The following is a 24,597-nucleotide window of genomic DNA, read 5'->3' on the forward strand; positions in this document are numbered from 1 at the left end:
CCAGCAGAGGTGAAGATCCCGTCTGCGCTAAAGGCAAGTATAAACTAACCTAACCCCCCCCTAACACTCCCTTAGGGGTGCCTAACCCTAACCCCCCCCCCCCCCAAGTGCCTAAACCTAACCCCCCTTCCCCGCTGCCTAAACCTAAGTCTCCCAAGGGGGGGGGGGGGGGGGGGGGGGGAGTGCGGAAGCATAACCCTAAGCCCCCCTTCCCCTAGTCTAAACCTAACCCTCCCGGGAGGGGGGGGGTTTAAGTCCCCCCCGGGAGCACCTAAACTAACCCAAAGCGGCACCCCCCCGCGGCTGTCCGCGCCGGCTTACCTTCGATTGGGATGCCGAGCGTCGGGCTCCTGGCATAGGTAAAATGTCAGGCGTCGGGATCTCGACGCCTGTCATTTTGCCCTTGCCAGGATTAGATGGTTGGGAAGCCGGTGGTCGGGATTCCATCAGTCAGCTTCCCGACTGCTTCCCTTAAATAGATCAGATAAATAAACTGGTGGTCCAGTGGGGATCAGAGAGACTATGTTGCTATTATCCTGCGCATGCGCAGTCCTTCCACCATCAGGGATGTACACAAACCATCTCTGAATGAGGCTCTATGTAGGAATGATACATGCTTTATTTTTTTTATCTATACCCATGTGCAACAAAAACATTTAACACAATACTACTGTAGAAATAGAAATAAAAACAGGATTTTGGTACTTACCGATAAATCCCTTTCTCCGATTCCACAGGGGACACTGGAGTTCAAGACAGTGGGGTATAGACGGTGGTAGAGCAGAGCCTGGCACTTTAAATAATTCAGAAGTGTGACTGGCTCCTCCCCCTCTATGCCCCATCAGCCCCAGTTTAAGAACTGAGCCCGAGAGGAGACGGAGGACAATAGGAAAATGAGGAGAAGGAGATGAACACAGAACGGAACAATACCGACTGAAGGAGAACCGAGGAACCCACTGCAGGGAACACATGCAGTCACACAACCATATAAGGAACTAAAAAAACACGGCAGGTACGCAGCGCTGGGCGGGCGTCCAGTGTCCCCTGTGGAATCGGAGAAAGGGATTTATCGGTAAGTACCAAAATCCTGTTTTCTCCTTCATCCACTAGGGGACACTGGAGTTCAAGACAGTGGGGACGTCCCAAAGCCAACCTCCCGGGTGGGAAGCGCGGAGAACTTGCAGACCCTTTGGCAAAACCGAAAACCAGGATCGCCAAGAACCGTAGGCTCAATGGAAAGGCAAGAGCTGAGGATCAAGTGTCGCAGAGCAGAAGAGACAATCAAAACTCCCTGCTAAACAACCACAGAAATTCCACAACTTACAGCGTAATTCGAATGGAACAACAGCTAGCGAAAGAACACCCGCAGATGAAAACATCAAAAGCAGCATAAACCCAGCTGAAAACAGACCAAGTCCGAACTATAGTCGAACATAGGAAGCTGTATAAGTCGCCGACAGCAGACCTCCAGCAGTGCTGGACAGAATACATATAGATATACGTATAAGAATACCAATTTACAGATACAGAGCTGATCCTGTCCACAGACTCCTAACAAGAGTATACAGGGAGGAAAAAGTGAAGACCGAACAGTCGCCCTGGACCATTCTCGAGGCCCAACTACTACAAGGCTGTCAACCAGCGGAAGGAAGTCTCCAACAAATAGAGATCCCACGGGGTATGAGGCAGAGGCGGTTTTGAAAGGAATTGTGGTCTCAATTCTTTCAGAGAGTCAGACAGCAGTACCACCACTCTGAAACAGAGAGATCAAACAGCAACGGAAACCCTGCAATAATAAATCCCCATACCAGACCACTGGCAGAGTGTCTGGCAGCTCATCAGTTGCCTGCCTATAGGGAGGTCACTACCGCTTGGGGTGGGTCTCAAACTCGTGTATGGGGCGCCTCAGGCGGGGACTATACGGCACACGCCCTGTGCCGGCCTGAAAAGAAAACCACAGCAACGACCCCAAACAACAGACAACATCCCTCATGATGGAAGTGCGTAGTCAGTACAAACTGCTGGCCCGAACATAGTATGAAAAACAACCCGGATACCCAGGCAGTTAAAAAACACGGATGCAACAGCCACCCAGGGAGAGCTACCAATATATATAGAAGCATCCCATACAGCAAGGCTAGAGAACTAGGACAACCATAAAGGTACCCATCAGGTACCTGTCAGTGTGATGAAAATATTCAAAGATACTGAACAGGAATCGGGCTCCCAATGCAGAACAGAATGACCGCACACTTTAATGTAAAGAAGTGCCTTAGCCCATAGAAGTGCTACAGTCCTTTATAACTCCAACAAATTCTAGTAGAATAAAGTGACAATTAAGTATGGAATGCTTCACGAAAATGCGTGTCATCCTTGCGCAGGGGCTATGCAAATCTTCTCTGTATCGTTCCAATTTTTAGAAAATGTGCTGCTGAAGCGAGCACTCTCAATGTTGGAACTATGCACCCACACGCCAGGGAAGCTCTAAAGTGTAGTAGAGCCAACTGATCATGAGAGCGGATGGCTGCTAGGACTGCAGCTAGGGTGCGGACGGGAGACTTGTAATGCCAGGTTGCATGAAATAGTAGCCTCTTCCGAGGAATTAGTGAGGTACCGCTTACCTGTGAGTAACCAGAAGCCCTCTAGACGCTATGTAGAATGTCACTGACCTTTTCCCTCTCACAGCAACCCGTCACGTCAGGTATAGAGAGTAGTTCAGTGGGCTAAAAGCAATGCTCTACAGCACGGACTTCAGTCTGGCGATGTTGTCTTAGGAAATACTGTAGAAAACTAGCAAAATGTTAGTGGAGACAAGAAGCTTGTACAACAGGACTCTAAACCTGAGCTTGTTACATTAGGGATGTGTATACATATAGAGATTATACATATACCCTAAATACGGTCTGCTAGTGTATCAGTACATTCATACTTATAATGGTGAAGTGCATATTAGTTAAAAGGCGAATTTAAATAAGACCGTGTACCGGTAAAGATACACACAGAAATATTACATATTTGATGATGGATCCCCACCAGTGACCCTTGAAAGTTATAGTGATCACAACGTGAAGGATTCAAAATTGAACCGCAGGTCCAAGGATTTACTTGATACTCACCCATCTAATCAAGCCAGGCCTGACCCCGCCTATTCGGCGGGTGGCCCTAGGCCTTCAGGCACAGGAGCAGTAACTGCAGTCTGTTGTCATTTAAACAATTAGGTCCTGAGGATGGTGTAGAACCTGGATTCCCCATGTACTGATATGAAGTGTATCTAGGGGCCACTTTATAGCCTTATTTAATTGAGATATTGACAAAACAATAATCTTGAGTACTAGAACCTATACTGAGAAAGGCACCTGTACATAGACATAGAGTGCCTTAATTATCCCAGGTAAAGAAGGATATATCTGTAGCGATAACCCCAGTTAGGGTTAAAAAACAGGTTTTCCCAATTATTAGTAAATATTCATACAAAGAATGTGAATATACCAGTACATATACACACGTACACCCAGAGAACATAGTTGCATGAGAAGGCAATCTCTTTGAAAGGAAGAGTTAGCACCAATATAGGAAACTCACTTGTCAGACTCCTGTACTAGGAGATTAGCATGCTATATTATTATATATATATATATATATATATATATATATATATATATATATATATATATATATATATATCTATCTATTTTCCTATAGTTTGCTCCACAATATACATGTGTGGACATACAAGAAGGCCCCAGGACATGCATAGGGTCCATACTAGAAGCAATGCCTGAGGGAATTGTGACTATCACAATGTAAGCTGCAGAACATGACTCTAGGCTATAGAGCCACCATATTATATATACGGTATATGGATATAGTACCAAACTACCGCATCAGGAGAGTCCAGTCTCCAATCGCAGGATCCTTCTTTTAAAATATGCTAGGTATCAGACAAAACTGATAACAGATCCTCCACTGCCTTTACGGTAAGGATAAGAAGCGATACTATACGCGTACCTACATCAAGATCAATAGTGACAATAATATTTAACATGAGCAACAGGTAGAGCCATGGAATGAACTGAGCCAAGACCTTGGTTGAGCCCAGGACAAACTTCACTCCAGACATATTTATATGTTCTAAAGTAGGGCTTATGTATATAAAAAAAAAAAAAAAAAATATATACATACATGTGGCTTACCTCCACGCAGGGAGACTGCTCATGTGCCGCGTGTGGCCGTCATTCTGCTACGGCATAGGGGCCTGGATATTTTAACAGCGTGATGTCCCAGACTGGTTTTGATCCTGGGACCCTTCTGTCACTGGTGTACTCGCCTTATTGGGTGAGCCAGTTGAGCTCCAGTTGAACCCGCTTTTTCAAAGTGGGAATCAAAGAGACGACCTCAGTGCAGTATACTGATGTATACAGGCCTATTTGACACAGACATAGATCAATCGGCAGATCATGCGGAGGGCAAGTGACACGGACACAGCCTCTGTATTAGGCTGCGGCATGTTCCTCCCTGAGCTAGTGTCAGGGGCCCAGACACTCACTCTATAATAGTGCCGGCGGGTCCCATGATATGTAGAGGTGCTGCTCTTTACTAGGAGTACTGATTAAAACTTAATCAAACAGACTCCTGCAGCCATTTTGAGATAGACAATCGTAAAATGGTTATAACTATCCTCTACACAGTAACATCACAATGACGTAGGGCAGCAGTTAGGATAGTTATGGGGTCGACTGTTTTGCAGTGCTCTCTCTTCTAACAATTCATTGTGGAATCTGACCACCATTCAAGTTCTATATGGACCTTGCCGCTGCGTAACTCAGTAAGCAGGAAGACTGCTACACTGCGTGCGTAGGTTTGTAATTCACTCAGTATGCATCAGCATAATCTATTCTAGCAGTATACTATTATACAGACCAAACTAGGTTCTATCTAGATTCTGCCGCTGCCCATATATGCTACTGCTATGCACAGGGGATTATACATATATACATTTTTTTTTTTAACAGATTCTACACAGCACAGCGTATTCCACTGCGCCATCAATTCAGTAGACAATACTGGCAATAACAGACATTTTATATATATATATATATATATATATATTATATATATATATATATATATATATGTGTATGCGTGTGTGCATGCATGCACGCACACATACACACACATGCAGGAAGGCCCCGCACATACATACATGTATAAACACACACTTCCCCATGTAGGCATGTCATAATACATTAGGCATGCCTTGTACTAGCTGCAGCAGCGGAATTGCATTTAAGGTTACAGTGGGTGTAGCCTCTACAGGGGCCCAGACCTCTCTCTGCACTGCCAAGCGTAAACCTGCGCTGCACTGCGCGCCAACTAAGCGAGAGGCTTAGAAGCAATTGCGGCACCTGCTCCCCGGGAGTAGTAATGGCCGCCGGACCTAAGCCACGCCTCCGCACAACCAGGAATAGCACTAACTTCGTTACCGTTCCCGGTAATGGCGGGCATTTGGCGCTACACCTCCCATCTTCATTTTGGGAGGACTACTGCGCGCCTCACGTCCTGTCAGCGCTGTAGTCAGCGGTGCAGCGTCTCCTTTATAAGAGGAGGGAGAGCCTGACTCTGTTTAAGCGCGCCTATAACAGCCGCGCGGGAGATTAACTTGGCGCCGGTGTTCTTTGTAAGCACCGGCGCTGTGATAATTGACAGCCGCTGAGCGGCTGCTAGATTACAGACAGCCACGCTGAAGCGGTGTCTAAGTGCCCCCCGTTAATGCCGTCGCCGGAGCTTCTACGGTACAAGCCCCGGTGCGGCTACAATTATTCCTCCACAGAGGCACCTATAGTGACTCACTGCCAGACGGTCCTCCCCTCATTAAATAGGAGGGGGAATTAGTGGCTAGTAGAGACCCGGCCGCTGACTGCAGAGTGCAGCGGCGGGTCACATAAGCAGCTCCGACACTGCCAGTTTACTGACAGGGGGAAAGAGGCTGTAATAGCCGCTTGTTCCTGAGCCCAGCGTTTTTGGCCCACCACTCCAGCTAGTCAGGAGTGGTGGGATACACTTACGGACTGCTGCGGCCGGGATGCTGGGCTGAGGGGGCGGCGAGGAACCCGGACACATGCCGGTGTCAGCAGTGGCGGGCCTCGCAGAGTCCGATGACTCAATTTGTTATTGCCCCCTCCTCAGGGTCACCGGACACAGGCTGCAGTAGCCGTGTGGTGCCCTCCCTGCGGCTCCCACGTAGCAGGCAGACTGCCACAGTAAGCAGCCTGCCTGTCCTCAATGCTTGTTAAATAAACATTAAAATTAAAAACTATGAAAAAGGCTGGAGACAGCCTGATGTGCGACCGGCTCTCTCGGGCACATTCTAAAAACTGGGGCTGATGGGGCATAGAGGGGGAGGAGCCAGTCACACTTCTGAATTATTTAAAGTGCCAGGCTCTGCTCTACCACCGTCTATACCCCACTGTCTTGAACTCCAGTGTCCCCTAGTGGATGAAGGAGAAATTTAAAAATACATTTATAATGGCTGCATTAGCAGCTACTATATATTATGACAACTTTAAAGAACCACATCCAGCATGTAAAAGCAGTCATTTTTTTTTTTTCTTGTATTCATCACAACTCAGTGGCTACTGCACAGCAAATGTCAGGTCTTCCACAACAGTAGGTTACCAATATATTTATAATAAAGCAATCACAGTTGTGGGTTTACACCTTCGGTACACAAGATCAGTGGACCCACCAGGCCCCGGCACCCTGGCACTAACCACACTTCCATCCAGCCTATCGGCTGGCCAACTTGTTCTGCATCAGGTGCCCTGAACCTTGTTCTCAGGAGAACTTTAAGCCAAGCTCTCAGGTGCTGACTAATACCTGGCTGTTGATCTAAGCAATTTGCAAGACCTGGGCCAGACCTACTAAACACCTTACACCCAAGCGGTGAGAGTATGTCCCAACTCACTCTGCACCCCGAATACCATCCTTGGCCAATCTCCTCAGCTGTGGCTCCGTGACATATGCATACAAGTACACACACATAGGTTTTTTTTTGTTTCTATAGTGAGGTATGCAGGAACTGCAAGTTGCACGAAGGTCTGCAAACCTTAACATCCAAATAACCTGTATGAAGCCACAGAGACAAATAATGCAGACAGACTGGTTCCAAATTCTGAAAAACTTTCAAAGCAATGTGCTTACATTAGTAAGGCCGCTCCTATTACGGGCCACGGTCTGAGACTTTAAAGTGGTCTGCTCCACGCGCTTCCTAAGGGTCTCATATTCATTCTCTGGATCCATGATTAGCTGGCAGGGATACTCCGTGCGGTTCAGGAAAAATGAGAAGTCAGGGCAGAGTCTCCTGCGGAATTACAGAGAAATAACAGGAATGAAAATAACTGGGATATCTTTGGGCCAAATGTAATAGGGAGAGAGTTTAGAAAATGGGAGCGTAAACTCTCTCACTTTTTATACTCGTCCAATGTAATAGAGTCTGATATACTCGCCCAATGTAATAGAATCTGAGAACAGGCACACTCACAGGTTTTTATACTCGCCCAATGTAATAGAATCTGAGAACAGGCACACTCACAGGTTTTTATACTCGCCCAATGTAATAGAGTCTGAGAACAGGCACACTCACAGGTTTTTATACTCGCCCAATGTAATAGAATCTGAGAACAGGCACACTCACAGGTTTTTATACTCGCCCAATGTAATAGAATCTGAGAACAGGCACACTCACAGGTTTTTATACTCGCCCAATGTAAGAGAGTCTGAGAACAGGCACACTCGCCCAATGTAATAGAGTCTGAGAACAGGCACACTCACCCAATGTAAGAGAGTCTGAGAACAGGCACACTCGCCCAATGTAATAGAGTCTGAGAACAGGCACACTCACCCAATGTAATAGAGTCTGAGAACAGGCACACTCACCCAATGTAATAGAGTCTGAGAACAGGCACACTCACATGTTTTTATACTCGCCCAATGTAATAGAATCTGAGAACAGACACACTCACAGGTTTTTATACTCGCCCAATGTAAGAGAGTCTGAGAACAGGCACACTCACCCAATGTAATAGAGTCTGAGAACAGGCACACTCACCCAATGTAATAGAGTCTGAGAACAGGCACACTCACATGTTTTTATACTCGCCCAATGTAATAGAGTCTGAGAACAGGCACACTCGCCCAATGTAATAGAGTCTGAGAACAGGCACACTCACAGGTTTTTATACTCGCCCAATGTAATAGAGTCTGAGAACAGGCACACTCACATGTTTTTATACTCGCCCAATGTAAGAGAGTCTGAGAACAGGCACACTCACATGTTTTTATACTCGCCCAATGTAATAGAATCTGAGAACAGACACACTCACAGGTTTTTATACTCGCCCAATGTAATAGAATCTGAGAACAGGCACACTCACAGGTTTTTATACTCGCCCAATGTAATAGAGTCTGAGAACAGGCACACTCACAGGTTTTTATACTCGCCCAATGTAATAGAATCTGAGAACAGGCACACTCACAGGTTTTTATACTCGCCCAATGTAATAGAATCTGAGAACAGGCACACTCACAGGTTTTTATACTCGCCCAATGTAAGAGAGTCTGAGAACAGGCACACTCGCCCAATGTAATAGAGTCTGAGAACAGGCACACTCACCCAATGTAATAGAGTCTGAGAACAGGCACACTCACCCAATGTAATAGAGTCTGAGAACAGGCACACTCACAGGTTTTTATACTCGCCCAATGTAAGAGAGTCTGAGAACAGGCACACTCGCCCAATGTAATAGAGTCTGAGAACAGGCACACTCACCCAATGTAATAGAGTCTGAGAACAGGCACACTCACCCAATGTAATAGAGTCTGAGAACAGGCACACTCACATGTTTTTATACTCGCCCAATGTAATAGAATCTGAGAACAGACACACTCACAGGTTTTTATACTCGCCCAATGTAAGAGAGTCTGAGAACAGGCACACTCGCCCAATGTAATAGAGTCTGAGAACAGGCACACTCACATGTTTTTATACTCGCCCAATGTAATAGAATCTGAGAACAGACACACTCACAGGTTTTTATACTCGCCCAATGTAATAGAGTCTGAGAACAGGCACACTCACCCAATGTAATAGAGTCTGAGAACAGGCACACTCACCCAATGTAATAGAGTCTGAGAACAGGCACACTCACATGTTTTTATACTCGCCCAATGTAATAGAATCTGAGAACAGACACACTCACAGGTTTTTATACTCGCCCAATGTAATAGAGTCTGAGAACAGGCACACTCGCCCAATGTAATAGAGTCTGAGAACAGGCACACTCACAGGTTTTTATACTCGCCCAATGTAATAGAATCTGAGAACAGACACACTCACATGTTTTTATACTCACCCAATGTAAGAGAGTCTGAGAACAGGCATACTCGCCCAATGTAATAGAGTCTGAGAACAGGCACACTCACAGGTTTTTATACTCGCCCAATGTAATAGAATCTGAGAACAGACACACTCACAGGTTTTTATACTCGCCCAATGTAATAGAGTCTGAGAACAGGCACACTCGCCCAATGTAATAGAGTCTGAGAACAGGCACACTCACATGTTTTTATACTCGCCCAATGTAATAGAATCTGAGAACAGACACACTCACATGTTTTTATACTCACCCAATGTAAGAGAGTCTGAGAACAGGCATACTCGCCCAATGTAATAGAGTCTGAGAACAGGCACACTCACAGGTTTTTATACTCGCCCAATGTAATGGAGTCTGAGAACAGGCACACTCACAGGTTTTTATACTCGCCCAATGTAATAGAGTCTGAGAACAGGCACACTCGGAGGTTTTTATACTCGCCCAATGTAATAGAATCTGAGAACAGGCACACTCGGAGGTTTTTATACTCGCCCAATGTAATAGAGTCTGAGAACAGGCACACTCACAGGTTTTTATACTCGCCCAATGTAATAGAATCTGAGAACAGGCACACTCACAGGTTTTTATACTCGCCCAATGTAAGAGAGTCTGAGAACAGGCACACTCGCCCAATGTAATAGAGTCTGAGAACAGGCACACTCACATGTTTTTATACTCGCCCAATGTAATAGAATCTGAGAACAGACACACACACATGTTTTTATACTCGCCCAATGTAATAGAATCTGAGAACAGGCACACTCACATGTTTTTATACTCGCCCAATGTAATAGAATCTGAGAACAGACACACTCACATGTTTTTATACTCACCCAATGTAAGAGAGTCTGAGAACAGGCATACTCGCCCAATGTAATAGAGTCTGAGAACAGGCACACTCGGAGGTTTTTATACTCGCCCAATGTAATAGAGTCTGAGAACAGGCACACTCACAGGTTTTTATACTCGCCCAATGTAATAGAATCTGAGAACAGGCACACTCACAGGTTTTTATACTCGCCCAATGTAAGAGAGTCTGAGAACAGGCACACTCGCCCAATGTAATAGAGTCTGAGAACAGGCACACTCACATGTTTTTATACTCGCCCAATGTAATAGAATCTGAGAACAGACACACACACATGTTTTTATACTCGCCCAATGTAATAGAATCTGAGAACAGGCACACTCACATGTTTTTATACTCGCCCAATGTAATAGAATCTGAGAACAGACACACTCACATGTTTTTATACTCACCCAATGTAAGAGAGTCTGAGAACAGGCATACTCGCCCAATGTAATAGAGTCTGAGAACAGGCACACTCACAGGTTTTTATACTCGCCCAATGTAATGGAGTCTGAGAACAGGCACACTCACAGGTTTTTATACTCGCCCAATGTAATAGAGTCTGAGAACAGGCACACTCGGAGGTTTTTATACTCGCCCAATGTAATAGAGTCTGAGAACAGGCACACTCACATGTTTTTCGACTCAAAAAAACTCACGATTTAAATTCTCATCCAGATGTTTTCCTATTTTGAAGATACAACTCGACCAATATAATGTTTTTTTTTTCTTCTTTAACATTTTCTCACCCTATTACATGTGGCCCTTTATCTTGGTTTTATATAATAAATACAGCAGGGGAAAAAGAAAGACTGGGTGTAATTTATGGTCGCAGTGAAAGAGTCCGGCAAGTTCGGTTGTGATATCATAAAGCTGTATTTGCGGACTATGGGGTCTATGTACTAAGCCTTGGAGAGAGCTAAAGTGGATGGAGATAAAAGCACCAACCAATCAGCTCCTGTTATTTTTCAAACACAGCCTATAAAAATGACAGTTAGGAGCTGAATGGTTGGTACTTTATCTCCATCCAATTTCTCTCTCTCAAAGGCTTAGTACATAGGGCCTGATTCATTAGGGATTGCTATTGCGATTACGCACGCAGGCAAACGATTATTGCGCACTGCACATGCGTCACAGTGTGCGAACGCATCACTGCGATCCAAGACCACGCAGAGTGATTGACAGGGCAGTGAGTGTTTGGGGGTGGTGACGGGGTTGGTGGTCGGAGAAACGCAGGCGTGCCTGTCTGTATGAATGCCTTCGTCTGGGCGTGCATAAATTAGCCAGTGCAACAGCATACGAGGTTTCCAATTTCTAGGTAAGGTCAGACCTGATGTAATTGTGCATGAGGGGCCGATGTTACTCAATGTTCCCGATGTATACGCAGTACTGCAATGTATTACGGATGTGAGATAGCGGTAGTGGGCGGCAGTAGGCGTCTCTATGCTTGCTGTGGCTGTGTGACGGCATTGCGATAGCATTCATTAGCATATTTTCGCAGAGAGTCTGCGTGCGTTATCGCATTTGCGATCGCAATAGCAATCCGTACTGAATAAGGCCCACAGACCCCTGTGGGCCTTAATTCAGACGGAAATAGGATATGTTGGGATATTTAGTCTCAATATAAGCCCCTCTGAGTGTATTGGAAGGACTTTAGGTTGCAATCCTTGAGTCTTTAAATTTAGGAGCCTTAATAGGTAGTTTAGCCTTCCCTGTGTGACCCAACTGATCATTTTGTCTAGCTCGGAAGTAGAAAGCACACTGCCTACGAATGACAGAGCGCTCGCTCTGAAACAGGGCTGGGCTTTTTTTTTGGGGGGGGGGGGGGGGGAAATCGGCCTATTGCGAGCGGCCATGATGATGGTCGCGATGGTTAAGACCATCGCGACCATCGGGCTTGCGACGAGACCCTTGTGGTAGGGTCTCGTGGCCGCAAGCCCCAGAGAGATTTCGGCTCTAACAGAGCCGGAATCTCTCCACTGACATCACTCATGATGTCAGTGGGGCCGCCCCCAAACGGCAGGCGTTCCCCCGGCCCGCCCACCAAAGGGGGCGAGCTGTCACTCAACATCGACAGCTCGCCCCCTTTGGTGCGAGACCCGGAGCGACGGATTGCCCATCGCTAGCCGGGTCTCGCGCATGAAGGAGCCGGCTCTGAATCAGGCCCAGACTCCGCAGTTCTCTTGGATGCGCAGCCACCCATACCTTGAGCTAGAGTGTCTCTGAGGCTGTTAAAACTGGAGTCGAAATACTGGACGCACTAAGGCCAGAATCCAAGGCTGCATCACCCAAGTACTCAGAAGACTCCACAATATGATCCGACAATTGAAAGTTTTGACCTTGGTCTGCCAGATTGAAGGCATTCGTAAAGATGCTCCCACCATTCAATATCAAATAATCCACGCTTAATCCAGATTTTGTCTAATGGAGACCACAAAAATATATTTCAAGGTGGCTCCATAATTTTTGTCTGAACCATCTTCAATTGAGGCAGCATTGAGAATAAGGATAGCAGCAGCTTTGGATTACCTCTCATAAGGGGTATCCATTTTTCATTTCTCCCCATCCACTCTGGGAAAGGAGAAAGACCTTAAGGTGGCCATACACCGTGCGATGCACCGTGTAGGGCGACTGCCAATCTGTCGGCAGACGGATCATGCTGTCAACGCCGGCAATCATGCGATCCCCGCATACCACACGATATGCCGGCTTTCCCCTCCTTCATCTGAATGGGATCGTACATCGCATCCCAGGTCAGATGGTTTTGTAGGAAGACCTGGGGATGCGATGTACGACCCAGCGGGAGCGCGCACACAATATCAGGTACGATATCGTGCCCATACACTGCACGATATAGTACCAATATCGCGCCGATCCGTCGGATCGGCATGCATATCGTGCCGTGTACGGGGGGCCTTTAAATCTTTAACTGAGGGGAGAAACACATAGTCGCTTCATTTGTAAACCAGGGCACTTTACAGAGCCAGGAAAATGACAAATATAACATAACGCAGGGCAACATTGAAAAATTGTTCTGGATATTTAAAAAAAAAAAAAAAAAAAAAAACACCTGAAAGAGCTAGGGAATATAAAGGGAGGTCTAGCCAGAGACCCAGCCCATGTGCTCAAGATGGCAGGCACCGCACTGAGCGGGGCAATCTCTTGTTCTGCAGTGCCTTTTTCATATGAACTATTGGAGCTATACGCCATCAGAGCCGTAACTAGATTTTTGGTGCTCTTATCACGGACATAAAAAGTGCGCCCAAAAAGGGGGCGTGGCCTCTTGGGGAAGGGGCATGATAAATATGATTTTTAGCCTGTACGATGATGAGAGGGTACCGATCCCTCTGTACCACTGCAGTGATGATACACAATAATTATGCAGAGGAGACAGATCGAATCCCGGGTGTGACAGTATTTTGAAATGTGTGTGTTAAATAAAGGAAGATGTGACAGAAGGTGCTTGGGGAGGTGGCCAGGTGGAGGGGGAGTCAGCCAGGGAGGAGATAGGGACGGCCAGGAGATGCCGGGGATAAAAGAAGAGGAATCTATACGTGAGAATGATTATACACAGAAAATTGACAGGCGCCTCCGAACAGCGCCCCCCTGCCCTGCGGTGACCTGTGCCGTTGCACCAACCAAGTTACAGCCCTGGGCGCCATGTACTGTACATGTAATAATGTGTTTTAACAAGTTATATTAAATGTGCTGTTCACTTATAGGAATTGCATAGGAACATAGGAAGTGATGTGGCAATTGCTCTGACACAAGCATGGGGTATGGTGGTGACTGACCAAGCCTTTGTTTAAAGCACTTTCTGTGAAATGCACACTAAGGGGTCTCCTGTGTGATGGCTTTATCAAAGGAAGGATGCACTTGACCAGTTTCGGTGAAATGTACACACATAGCATCCCCGCTAGGCTGTATCAGCAGGGCGCGGCGTGGCTCCCTGCCCTCCTTCTGGAGGGCAAAAAGCACCCTGCAACCACAGCCTGCGGGCGCAGTCTTCACCCGAGGGTCGCAGTGTTCCGCAGGTGGGGAAATGTGCGGTGACCCGGTCACCACCGGTGAAGAGACGCCGGGCCCCTGTCAGCAGCGCTTGGGGGCTGCCCGGCGTGTCCGTATGTGCCGGTAACGCCCCCAAGAGTGACGAAAAGGGTGACGCGTCTTATAGACACGCCCCCTTTTCCATGACCACTCCCCCTTTTCGGGTGCCTGCCACCGGAGCTAGAGTGAACACTACACACACACATATTATATATAAATTTTGATGACTGTTGTCTGATTTGGATACTTGTCTTAGAGGTTTACAGTCTGCTGTATTGTGTCATCTTAATATAACAAAGGGCAGAGGTGGCTCTGTAGTCAGTATATGTAGTCAGAGAGGAATGCCTTCTGAGGAATATCTGTATGCTGTGATTGTTACAAGCACCTTTAAAAGGGACCTGTCTTTTTTAAGACATATTAGCAATAAACATCTTGCCTTAAGACGCCTGCATTTGATGGTATCCTGTGATCACCAGAATATCGCAACACACTATTCTGTTCTCCATACATCTTCGATTGAGCCCAGTGCCTCCGAGCTGAAACCCTCTGCCAGCTACAGAGTGCAGACTGGTCCATAGGGAGGGACCAGTGGGAATTAGTCAACATTACCCTGGAAGTGTTGTTGCAGTGTGTCTACACATACCAAGAAGTAAGTGGTTAAAGGTGCCAGAGGTAGGAGCCTGGGTGGGACGAGCGGTTCTAGGTGTTGGTGTAGGAGTCTGGTGGTGGCAGCGAATTACCTGCCCACTACGCAGTGGGAGGAGTCAGTAACATGTTGTTACTGACGTCAAGAAGGAATCCCTAGGAGTTGTGATGTAAGCCTACACAGGTCACTCCGGGACGAGTACCTACCGTCTATACTATCAGTGACAAAAATGTGATCATCTGGAGGAGCGAGGTTATCTGGTCAAAAGAGCTCTCAGGCTTCAGCAAAGAATGTCTTATAGTGCTCGAGCTCCCACAGTCACCAGTGTCCCCCAGTGGACCCCAGGGAAATGAAGCTTAAAACGAACGCAATAAAAAGAGAAGATTTCAAAAGTTTAACATAGGTAACAATTGTGCCTCATGGCGACAGTTTTATGTGAGCAAAACACAAACTGACTGTAAAAATTGCAATGATCACAGCTGTGCAAGCTGAATGCAGAGATTGTTTAAGAACTTCTCCTTTGTGGCCAAAATGATCCTGAGCCCTGGCCATATGGCAGCTCCCCGCTGAAACATCAGTCCCCACCAGTGGGCCAAAACGTCCTGCGTAGGGGGTTTCCGGTGACACAATTACTGGCGTGTGAATAGATGCCGTCCCACGTCCCTTTTGCGGGCATGCACGTGCTTAAGTGCCCTTTTCTGACAGGCCCCCTGCCTGCACTAGTGTGAACACTACCGGTCACCCATTTGGTTTCGACCTATTGACTATCTATGTACTGACCATCTACCACATGGACGCCGATCAATGCAATATATACAGTATTAAAGTGCACATCACCGTGAAACAGTTTCAGCTAAAAATAAAATCATATCACGCTGCCTATATCTGCCAGTACCGCTTACTTTGTTTAAGTTATTTAATCTGCCTCCTCTCTTTCCTGCAGGCATCTCCTGTTTAATGCCAGAGGCTCTGGTATGCGAATAAAAGGAGAGGAGACTGGTTAAGCAGCATTCTAGCTAAAGTTACTAACAGGAAACCACCGACAGTCCTGTCTTAGGTATCCTGAGCAGTGACACTGTCAGCAGTCATCCTAAGCAGCAGCCACTTGGTTTACCTGACATCCTTGTCTATCTGTAGCAGAACCTCGTTATCTTTGAAATAAGTGTTCCACCGGCTATCAGGGTTAGGATTGAGCGGCTGTAAAACAGGATATGTGACTGTCAATAAAACAATTTACCATTGACTTTAACTGTTCTAGACAAAACATTAAAATAAGCATTTTTTTTTTAAATCTTTTTCATTTTAAATTGAAAAGGGGATTCGTAGCCAAAGACCAGATATAACCCCATGTATTATTTATTTTTAACCTAGTGACTATACTATGTCATTTTAACTAATCTGTAGATCTAAATATGTCATAATTACATGGTCTTCCAAAGTGACATCTTCTCTGGACAAGCCGAGATTGGCTTTGGCGATTCCTGGCTGGATGATCATTTCTTTCAAAAAGTGGTCGTAGGTTTCCCTTTGTTTTTTCAGCACAGAGTCCCATGATAATCGGTCTGTGGGGAGATAGTTTAACAAGATCTGCAAACAAAGCAAAATAAAATAAATAAATAATAAAAGTAGCTGGACATTTTCAATACTGGATTAAAACTCAAAGTCTAGACCAGTGGTGTCAAACTCGGGCCCTGCAGCTGAACTACACATCCCAGCATGCAGTGGCACAGTTTTGCTATTAGGGCATGCTACAAGTGTGGCAGGGCATGCTGGGATATGTAGTCCCACAAAAGCTGAAGGGCCCAAGTTTGACACCACTGGTCTAGACGTTAACTACAGTCTAAAAGGGAAACTCACCTTCCAACAGAGACACCGGATACCTGCTTCAAATGGGATTCCTGACAAAAGATAAGAAAAAAAAATGATCATCTCAAAATCGTAGAAACTTCATTTCCTGCAAAGGTGCGTCTGACACTGAGGGGTCTATTTACTAAGCAGTGTTAGGAGACAGAGTGAAAAGTGACAAGGTGCCAGCCAATCAGCTCCCAACTGTCATCACTTTCCACTCTGTCTCCTAACACTGCTTAGTAAATAGACCCCTAAATCAGATTGATCCGCACATCATTACTCTGTGCTGTTGGGTGTACCTCCTCCTCTCACTACCTAATGCTCAGCCTGTGCCTTCCTGCTTGCATCTAAATCACGGTCTGTCCTCACTTATACCACTAAGGGGTCTATACACTAAGCAGTGTTAGGAGACAGAGTGAAAAGCGATAAGTCTGTGATAAGTGCCAGCCAATCAGCTCCCAACTGTCATCTCAAAGGCTGTTTGAAAGATGAGAGTTAGGAGCTGATTGGCTGGCACCTTATCACTTTTCACTCTGTCTCCTAACACTACTTAGTAAATAGACCCCTTATACTGAAAAGCTTGGCAGCTAACAGACAAATGTACAGCTTTCTATGGAGGCAAATAAACAGCAAGCGGGAAACTTACTAAGTGCTGCTTTTCAAGGCTGCTGAAGAGGAGATTACTGCAGCTTGAACGCAGGTGAAAGTGGGGATCCATGAGCACACTCATCACAGACCATCAATGTAAAATGTAGCTGGAACTGTGAAGGGTCATTCTATTTAGATTGCTCTGGCGATCACTGCAAAGGGGCCATCCATTGTTAGTCCCCTGAGACATGACCGGGGATACCGGGTACAAAGTATCAGCTACTGGGAAAGAGGTGCAGCCACGCCCCCTACATGGTGTGACCCCTCCCCCTTCAGCAGTGGCACAGCATCTGTTGTTGGTCCCCAATATGGCCATGGCCACACACAGTGGTAGCAACCCCCTGTTCGTACTGAGCCTGAAGTTTCTGATGGTAGTCCCGGACATGACAGGAATGTGGCCATAATTGGGACGGAGGGTGGGTAAACACCTCTTCCAGCTCCTCCACAACATAGCTAATTATGAGGTCTCCTGCTCCTACACACGTCTTCATAGTGAAGCCTAGGAAATTGCAGGGACAAGTACAGAAGAGAAGCATCATAGGTGACTGCAAAAAGTAATAGAACAGGCATGCAGGACTGGGCCTATGTCCATTTACTAAGGACACTAATCTGATGGCACATTCAAAGCGGCTTCTTCTGGCATTCGTCAATAGGCTTACAGTTTGAACATGCAATATACATGACGCGATCATATGTTCACTTTGTCTTACATGACATCCATATATATGGATTTGTGATATTTAAGGGGAAGCATTTTTCTTTTATGCAGTACATATGTCTTTAATGACTGATAGCAGTAAACAAAAGGTTATATGAATATAACAAGTAAATACAAAATGCAAATATTTAACATACTGTTAAGGGATAAATAAACAGACAGTCACTTGTAAATGTTTAACAGTTGTGTATATCTTGTTCACTTTTACATTTAAATAGCTAATTATACTCCCAAGCTAAATTAACTAAAAATCACCCTGAATGTCTTATGTTTGCCAATTTGTGGAAACAAGAGAAGTTTTCAAGAGCCAAAGTCCTAAGCGTCCTGTGAATCATGATGAACCAGCTCACCGTTAAAGCACAGCTCCCTCATCACAGGTAGGTTGATTTGCGGATCACTGAGCAGGCTTTGGAACTCTGCAATTCTGCAAATAGAAAAACATCACCTGACTGTTCACTGTCTGCTGGTTCTGTTAAACAACGAGTCCTTCCGGCATGGAAAATAAAATACAGATATGCTCAGCAAGCACAGACACAGACAGTTCTTATCAGGGAGTCTACAACTTAAGAACATGAGCAGATTAGGGTCACATAATATTGAAATTTGTGATCACACAATATTCATCATAATGCGGGTGCTCAATCCACTAAGAACAAGTGACATCACTCGTTCCCAGGGAATGGATTTGCCGCATTCTCAAGAATACTGGTCCAGCCACGAAATCAAAGATCATGACTTGATACATGCACATCAGATATAACCCTTCAGCACTTAACACCAATGTGGCTTTTTAATAACTGTTTCTCCAGAACACTTTACTGATAAAACAAAGCTCTTACATCCGTCCTAATTATCGTGCGCAAGCTACTTCAAGATGGCTGCACAAGGAGAATTGTCTGTGTTTAACCAAATTTCCCAAACAATAGTTCATTAATTGTGCATAAGTAAAAATTTTTTTTTAAAAAGCCTTAAATGATAATTGACTAAGCTCCCATGTAACACCAATACCCCTTTTCCACCAAAAACTCGGGTCCGACCTGGGTTTTTCGGACATGGTTCCAACCCAGGTCAGTCCCTGTTTACACTGCACCTTCGATCTGGGTTATTCCCAGGTCAGCACCGTTCACACTGAACCCGGGACTACCCTGCTAAACTTGTGAGGTCATAAAAAGTAGGAGGAGATGATTGCTCCACAACCACCAATCAGCTCATTTTAGGCATGACCCAGGTTGGATAACTCGGGTCACGCCGTTTACACTGCACCATTACCCAAGTCCATCCTGGGTCCGACCCTGGTAGCTACCTGGGCTGGATTCCCAGGTCACTTGACCCGGGTTATTTTTCAGGGACCCTTTTCCACTGAGCCGCGACCCGTGCAAGCCTGGCCCGCACACTGGGTATCCGTCTGCAGACGCAACCACCATCATTAGAATCTGTACTTGCACCAGCCCCATGTTATGTGCACAATATCTGCCAATAGCAGACGGCGTATGGGCCCGATACAAAGATGGATGATATTGCACAGCTGCACAGAAGCGGCTGCACAACACCATCCAACAAAATGCAAATGCAGCAGGTGGTGCGTCTATAGGAAATTGCGATCCAACTGCAGCGTCCATAGACGCCGCCTCGGATCACCATCACGACCGATAGTCGCTCCTTTGGCCAGGCTGCGTAAGCTGAAACTCACTTCAGCCTGGCTGGAGCCTGGTCACTTGCGAGGCCAGGAAATCTGTATCCACCGACGCAGACTCTGGCCACGTCCCTCCAGGAACGGTGGCCAGCCACAAACCCGCTCTGCCCCCAAATGGGAAATAGCCCATTTATTTGCATAATGCAGTAAGGGGGCAAAGAGAGGGGAAAAAAAAACAGTAAAATCCAAATATCGGAGGATGTAAAATGGAAGCTTGACTATAATTGGCCCCTATGAGATTCAGTCACTAAGCTGGACCACAGAACACATATACCTGTCCTATATGGCCATGCGTTGTACGTGTCTGAGCAAACTGGAAACACGTGTCTAGACTTGAGCTGGTCATTCAACGATTAGATCTGCACTTATGAGGGCATTTTAAGACCATACTTATAACATTATACTTCAGACAGGAAAACTGTGGCTCTCCAGCTAGTGCAGAACTACAAGTCTCAGCACTCCCTGCCACAATGGAAGTTGCAGCTCCGCAGCGGCTGGAGAGCTGTAGCTTGACGAACTCTGACCTGCCCTGTAACTTAATACAATAACCATTTCCCTAGAAACAGTTGCAGTGTACCAGATTACATAGAAGGTGGAGAATTAATGTAATCCCTTTCTGACAGCACCTTAAACAGAGTAGTTGCCTGTAGCAGGAGATCCACTGACTGCAACAGGCATACAGAGGTTAACGGATGGGCAATAGGCCCTCCAGCTGTTGTTGAACTACACATCCCAGCATGCCTTGCAACAGTTTAAGCATGGCCAAAGAAGAAAACTGTGGCAGGGCATGCTGGGATGTGCAGTTCTACAACAGCTGGGGGGCTGCTTATTGCCCACCCCAAATGGAGCTGACTGAACATGCTGTGATAGGTGACTGTACACAGGTACATTGCATCTACTTTCTGTCATTGTAACCATATATTCCTGCTCTTCCTCATCCCAGCACAATGCACCCTCAGTAATAATAATAACCATATACTCCTGCTCTTCCTCATCCCAGCACAATGCACCCACAGTAATAACCATTTACTCCTGCTCTTCCTCATCACAGCAGCACAATGCACCCTCAGTAATAATAATAACCATATACTCCTGCTCTTCCTCATCCCAGCACAATGCACCCACAGTAATAACCATTTACTCCTGCTATTCCTCATCCCAGCACAGTGCACCCTCAGTAATAATAATAACCATATACTCCTGCTCTTCCTCATCCCAGCACAATGCACCCACAGTAATAACCATTTACTCCTGACCCTCCTAATCACAGCAGCACAATGCACCCTCAGTAATAATAACCATATACTCCTGCTCGTCTTCATCCCAGCACAATGCACCCACTGTAATAACCATTTACTTCTGACCCTCCTCATCACAGCAGCAGCACAAGGCACCCTCAGTAATAACAACCGGGAAGCAGTCGGAAAGCCAATGGACGGAATCCCGACCGTCGGCTTCCCGACTGTCTAATCCCGGCAAGGGCTAAATGACAGGCGTCGAAATCCCGACGCCTGTCAATTTACCTACGCCGGGAGCCTGACACCCAGCTTACCGATCAAGGGTAAGCCAGGCGCCGGGCGCGGACAGCTGTGGGGGGTGGGGGAGAGTTAGGTTCAGGGTTCCCGGGGGGGGGGACGACAGGGTTACGCAACCCCCCCCCCTCGGGAGTTTAGGGTTAGGCTGGGGAGGGTTGGGGTTAGGCACCCCCGGGGGGAGGTTAGGGTTAGGCACCCCTAAGGGAGGGTTAGGGGGGAGAACAGATTAGTCAATACTTACCTCTCGACGATCGGGATTTTCACTGCTGCCGAGATGCCGCTGTTGGGATTTGAACCGCCGGCCATACTGAACCTAATAACCATTTACTCCTGACCCTCCTCATCAAAGCAGCAGCACAATGCACCCTCAGTAATAATAACCATATACTCCTGACCCTCCTCATCACAGCAGCAGCACAATGCACCCTCAGTAATAACCATTTACTCCTGACTCTCCTCATCACAGCAGCAGCAAAATGCACTCTCAGTAATAATAACCATTTACTCCTGTCTCTCCTCATCACAGCAGCAGCACAATGCACTCAGTAATAATAACCATTTACTCCTGACCCTCATCACAGCAGCAGCACAATGCACCCTCAGTAATAATAACCATTTACTCCTGACCCTCCTCATCACAGCAGCAGCACAATGCACCCTCAGTAATAATAACCATATACTCCTGACCCTCCTCATCACAGCAGCAGCACAATGCACCCTCAGTAATAATAACCATATACTCCTGACCCTCCTCATCACAGCAGCAGCACAATGCACCCTCAGTAATAATAACCATATACTCCTGACCCTCCTCATCACAGCAGCAGCACAATGCACCCTCAGTAATAATAACCATATACTCCTGACCCTCCTCATCACAGCAGCAGCACAATGCACCCTCAGTAATAATAACCATATACTCCTGACCCTCCTCATCACAGCAGCAGCACAATGCACCCTCAGTAATAATAACCATATACTCCTGACCCTCCTCATCACAGCAGCAGCACAATGCACCCTCAGTAATAATAACCATATACCCCTGACCCTCCTCATCACAGCAGCAGCACAATGCACCCTCAGTAATAATAACCATATATTCCTGACCCTCATCACAGCAGCAGCACAATGCACCCTCAGTAATAATAACCATTTACTCCTGACCCTCCTCATCACAGCAGCAGCACAATGCACCCTCAGTAATAATAACCATATACTCCTGACCCTCCTCATCACAGCAGCAGCACAATGCACCCTCAGTAATAATAACCATATACTCCTGACCCTCCTCATCACAGCAGCAGCACAATGCACCCTCAGTAATAATAACCATATACTCCTGACCCTCCTCATCACAGCAGCAGCACAATGCACCCTCAGTAATAATAACCATATACTCCTGACCCTCCTCATCACAGCAGCAGCACAATGCACCCTCAGTAATAATAACCATATACTCCTGACTCTCCTCATCACAGCAGCAGCACAATGCACCCTCAGTAATAATAACCATATACCCATGACCCTCCTCATCACAGCAGCATCACAATGCACCCACAGTAATAATAACCATATACCCCTGACCCTCCTCATCACAGCAACAACACAAAGCACCCTCAGTAATAATAACCATATACTCCTGACCCTCCTCATCACAGCAGCAGCACAATGCACCCTCAGTAATAATAACCATATACCCCTGACCCTCCTCATCACAGCAGCAGCACAATGCACCCTCAGTAATAATAACCATATACTCCTGACCCTCCTCATCACAGCAGCAGCACAATGCACCCTCAGTAATAATAACCATATACCCCTGACCCTCCTCATCACAGCAGCAGCACAATGCACCCTCAGTAATAATAACCATATACTCCTGTCTCTCCTCATCACAGCAACAACACAAAGCACCCTCAGTAATAACCATATACTCCTGACCCTCCTCATCACAGCAACAACACAATGCATGTGAAGCAGCCTCAGTAACAGCTACATGCAGGTGCATTTATCCCCCCACTACAGAACGTAGTGAAGCTTGCATGCATTCTCCCCCCTCCCCCTGGCCCCTGAGACCAGCCATAAGGGGCCCTTGAAGCGGAGATCTCTTACTTGCTCTTGTGCAGACTCGACATGTTGACTTCCGGTGGGTTCCTGGATGCTGGGGGAGGGCAGGATCATGGTGGCACAGGAAACAGGAACCCTGAGAGCAGTAATACACTCTGTATCAGGCATCTCCTCCTCCCCTCCCCTCCCCTCCCCTCCTCAGGCAGAGGATACGCTGCTGCCTGAGACATCATCATGATCAGGGTCCACCAGCATAGTATTAGGCTATCTGTATAGTATCTGGCTATTAGTCATGCAGTAAGTAAGATATTAGGAGGGAAAACCTATCCTGGGGCTAAACATTTATGATCTTCATTGTCAATGATAATTGAATATCCTAGACTACGTGAATGGGTTGTTTAAATTGTCCTTGGTTCCAATAGTGTTGTAACATTTTGTTACTCCAAACTTAATGCTTACCCTGAAATTAAAACCATTTATCCTCGTAGTAAAACCTTCAAAGTGTTTTTTTATTTTATTTTTTAAATGTCAAATTACCATATGTCACAGGGTTATAAATAACTGTTCTTGTTTGTGAGGTACAGTTTTCTTATTTGGAGGTTAACCTATTATTATTAGCTTATTTATAAGGCGCCACAAGATGTACGCAGTGCTGTGCACATTAAACGTACATTGGGCTCAATTCAATTGTCTGCAATGATCTCACGGGTGTGAGTAATCGCGACAACAGCCGCACTTGACGGCAGCCTGAACTTGCCCCATGGTTAGGTCTAGACTATACAGGGCTGATGGCCCTGTGACGTCACACCCACGTGACTCGGCCTGAAAGGGGGAGGGGCGGGGATGGTAACGGGGGACCAAAAGTGTTCCCTCGCTACGCTCGCCACAGATATTTATTCCCCCTCTATGCCCTAGTGGATGGTAACGCAGGAGCGGTCCAGCCTCCTGCAGCAGTCACGTGGTGTCTACGTCACAGAGGTCCTTTCTCCAACTTGGAAATAGCAGCAACCCTTGCCCCATAGGGCTGCAAGCAAAATTGTGCGAATTTGGGCTAGTAGAGGGGTGCGAGAAGCGGTGCAGTTGCCAGCATTTTAACGCCGTGACATCAGCAACT

At 46.4% G+C, this 24,597-nt stretch overlaps 1 protein-coding gene and 1 non-coding gene across 2 annotated transcripts in view; both read right to left on the reverse strand.

Moving 5' to 3' along the window:
* TBC1D13 (TBC1 domain family member 13) overlaps positions 1-23,662 on the reverse strand; it is a 31,929-nt gene extending 8,267 nt beyond the window's left edge. The window contains exons 1-6 of the mRNA XM_088453517.1: positions 23,529-23,662; positions 18,539-18,612; positions 16,832-16,872; positions 16,400-16,561; positions 16,089-16,171; positions 7,201-7,360 (exon numbers count right to left, since the gene is read on the reverse strand). Coding sequence (XP_088309643.1) covers positions 7,201-7,360; positions 16,089-16,171; positions 16,400-16,561; positions 16,832-16,872; positions 18,539-18,612; positions 23,529-23,551 — 543 coding nt within the window. The 5' untranslated portion in view covers positions 23,552-23,662. The remainder of the gene's footprint in view (positions 1-7,200; positions 7,361-16,088; positions 16,172-16,399; positions 16,562-16,831; positions 16,873-18,538; positions 18,613-23,528) is intronic.
* Positions 2,337-2,444, reverse strand: LOC148481491 (U6 spliceosomal RNA). The gene has a single exon (XR_015871910.1). It is a non-coding gene; the product is annotated as a U6 spliceosomal RNA (small nuclear RNA).
* Positions 23,663-24,597: the final 935 nt, after the last annotated feature.

The sequence above is a fragment of the Taudactylus pleione genome, unplaced genomic scaffold, assembly GCF_031769625.1.
Source record: "Taudactylus pleione unplaced genomic scaffold, aTauple2 ptg000579l, whole genome shotgun sequence".
Taxonomy (NCBI): Eukaryota; Metazoa; Chordata; class Amphibia; order Anura; family Myobatrachidae; genus Taudactylus; species Taudactylus pleione.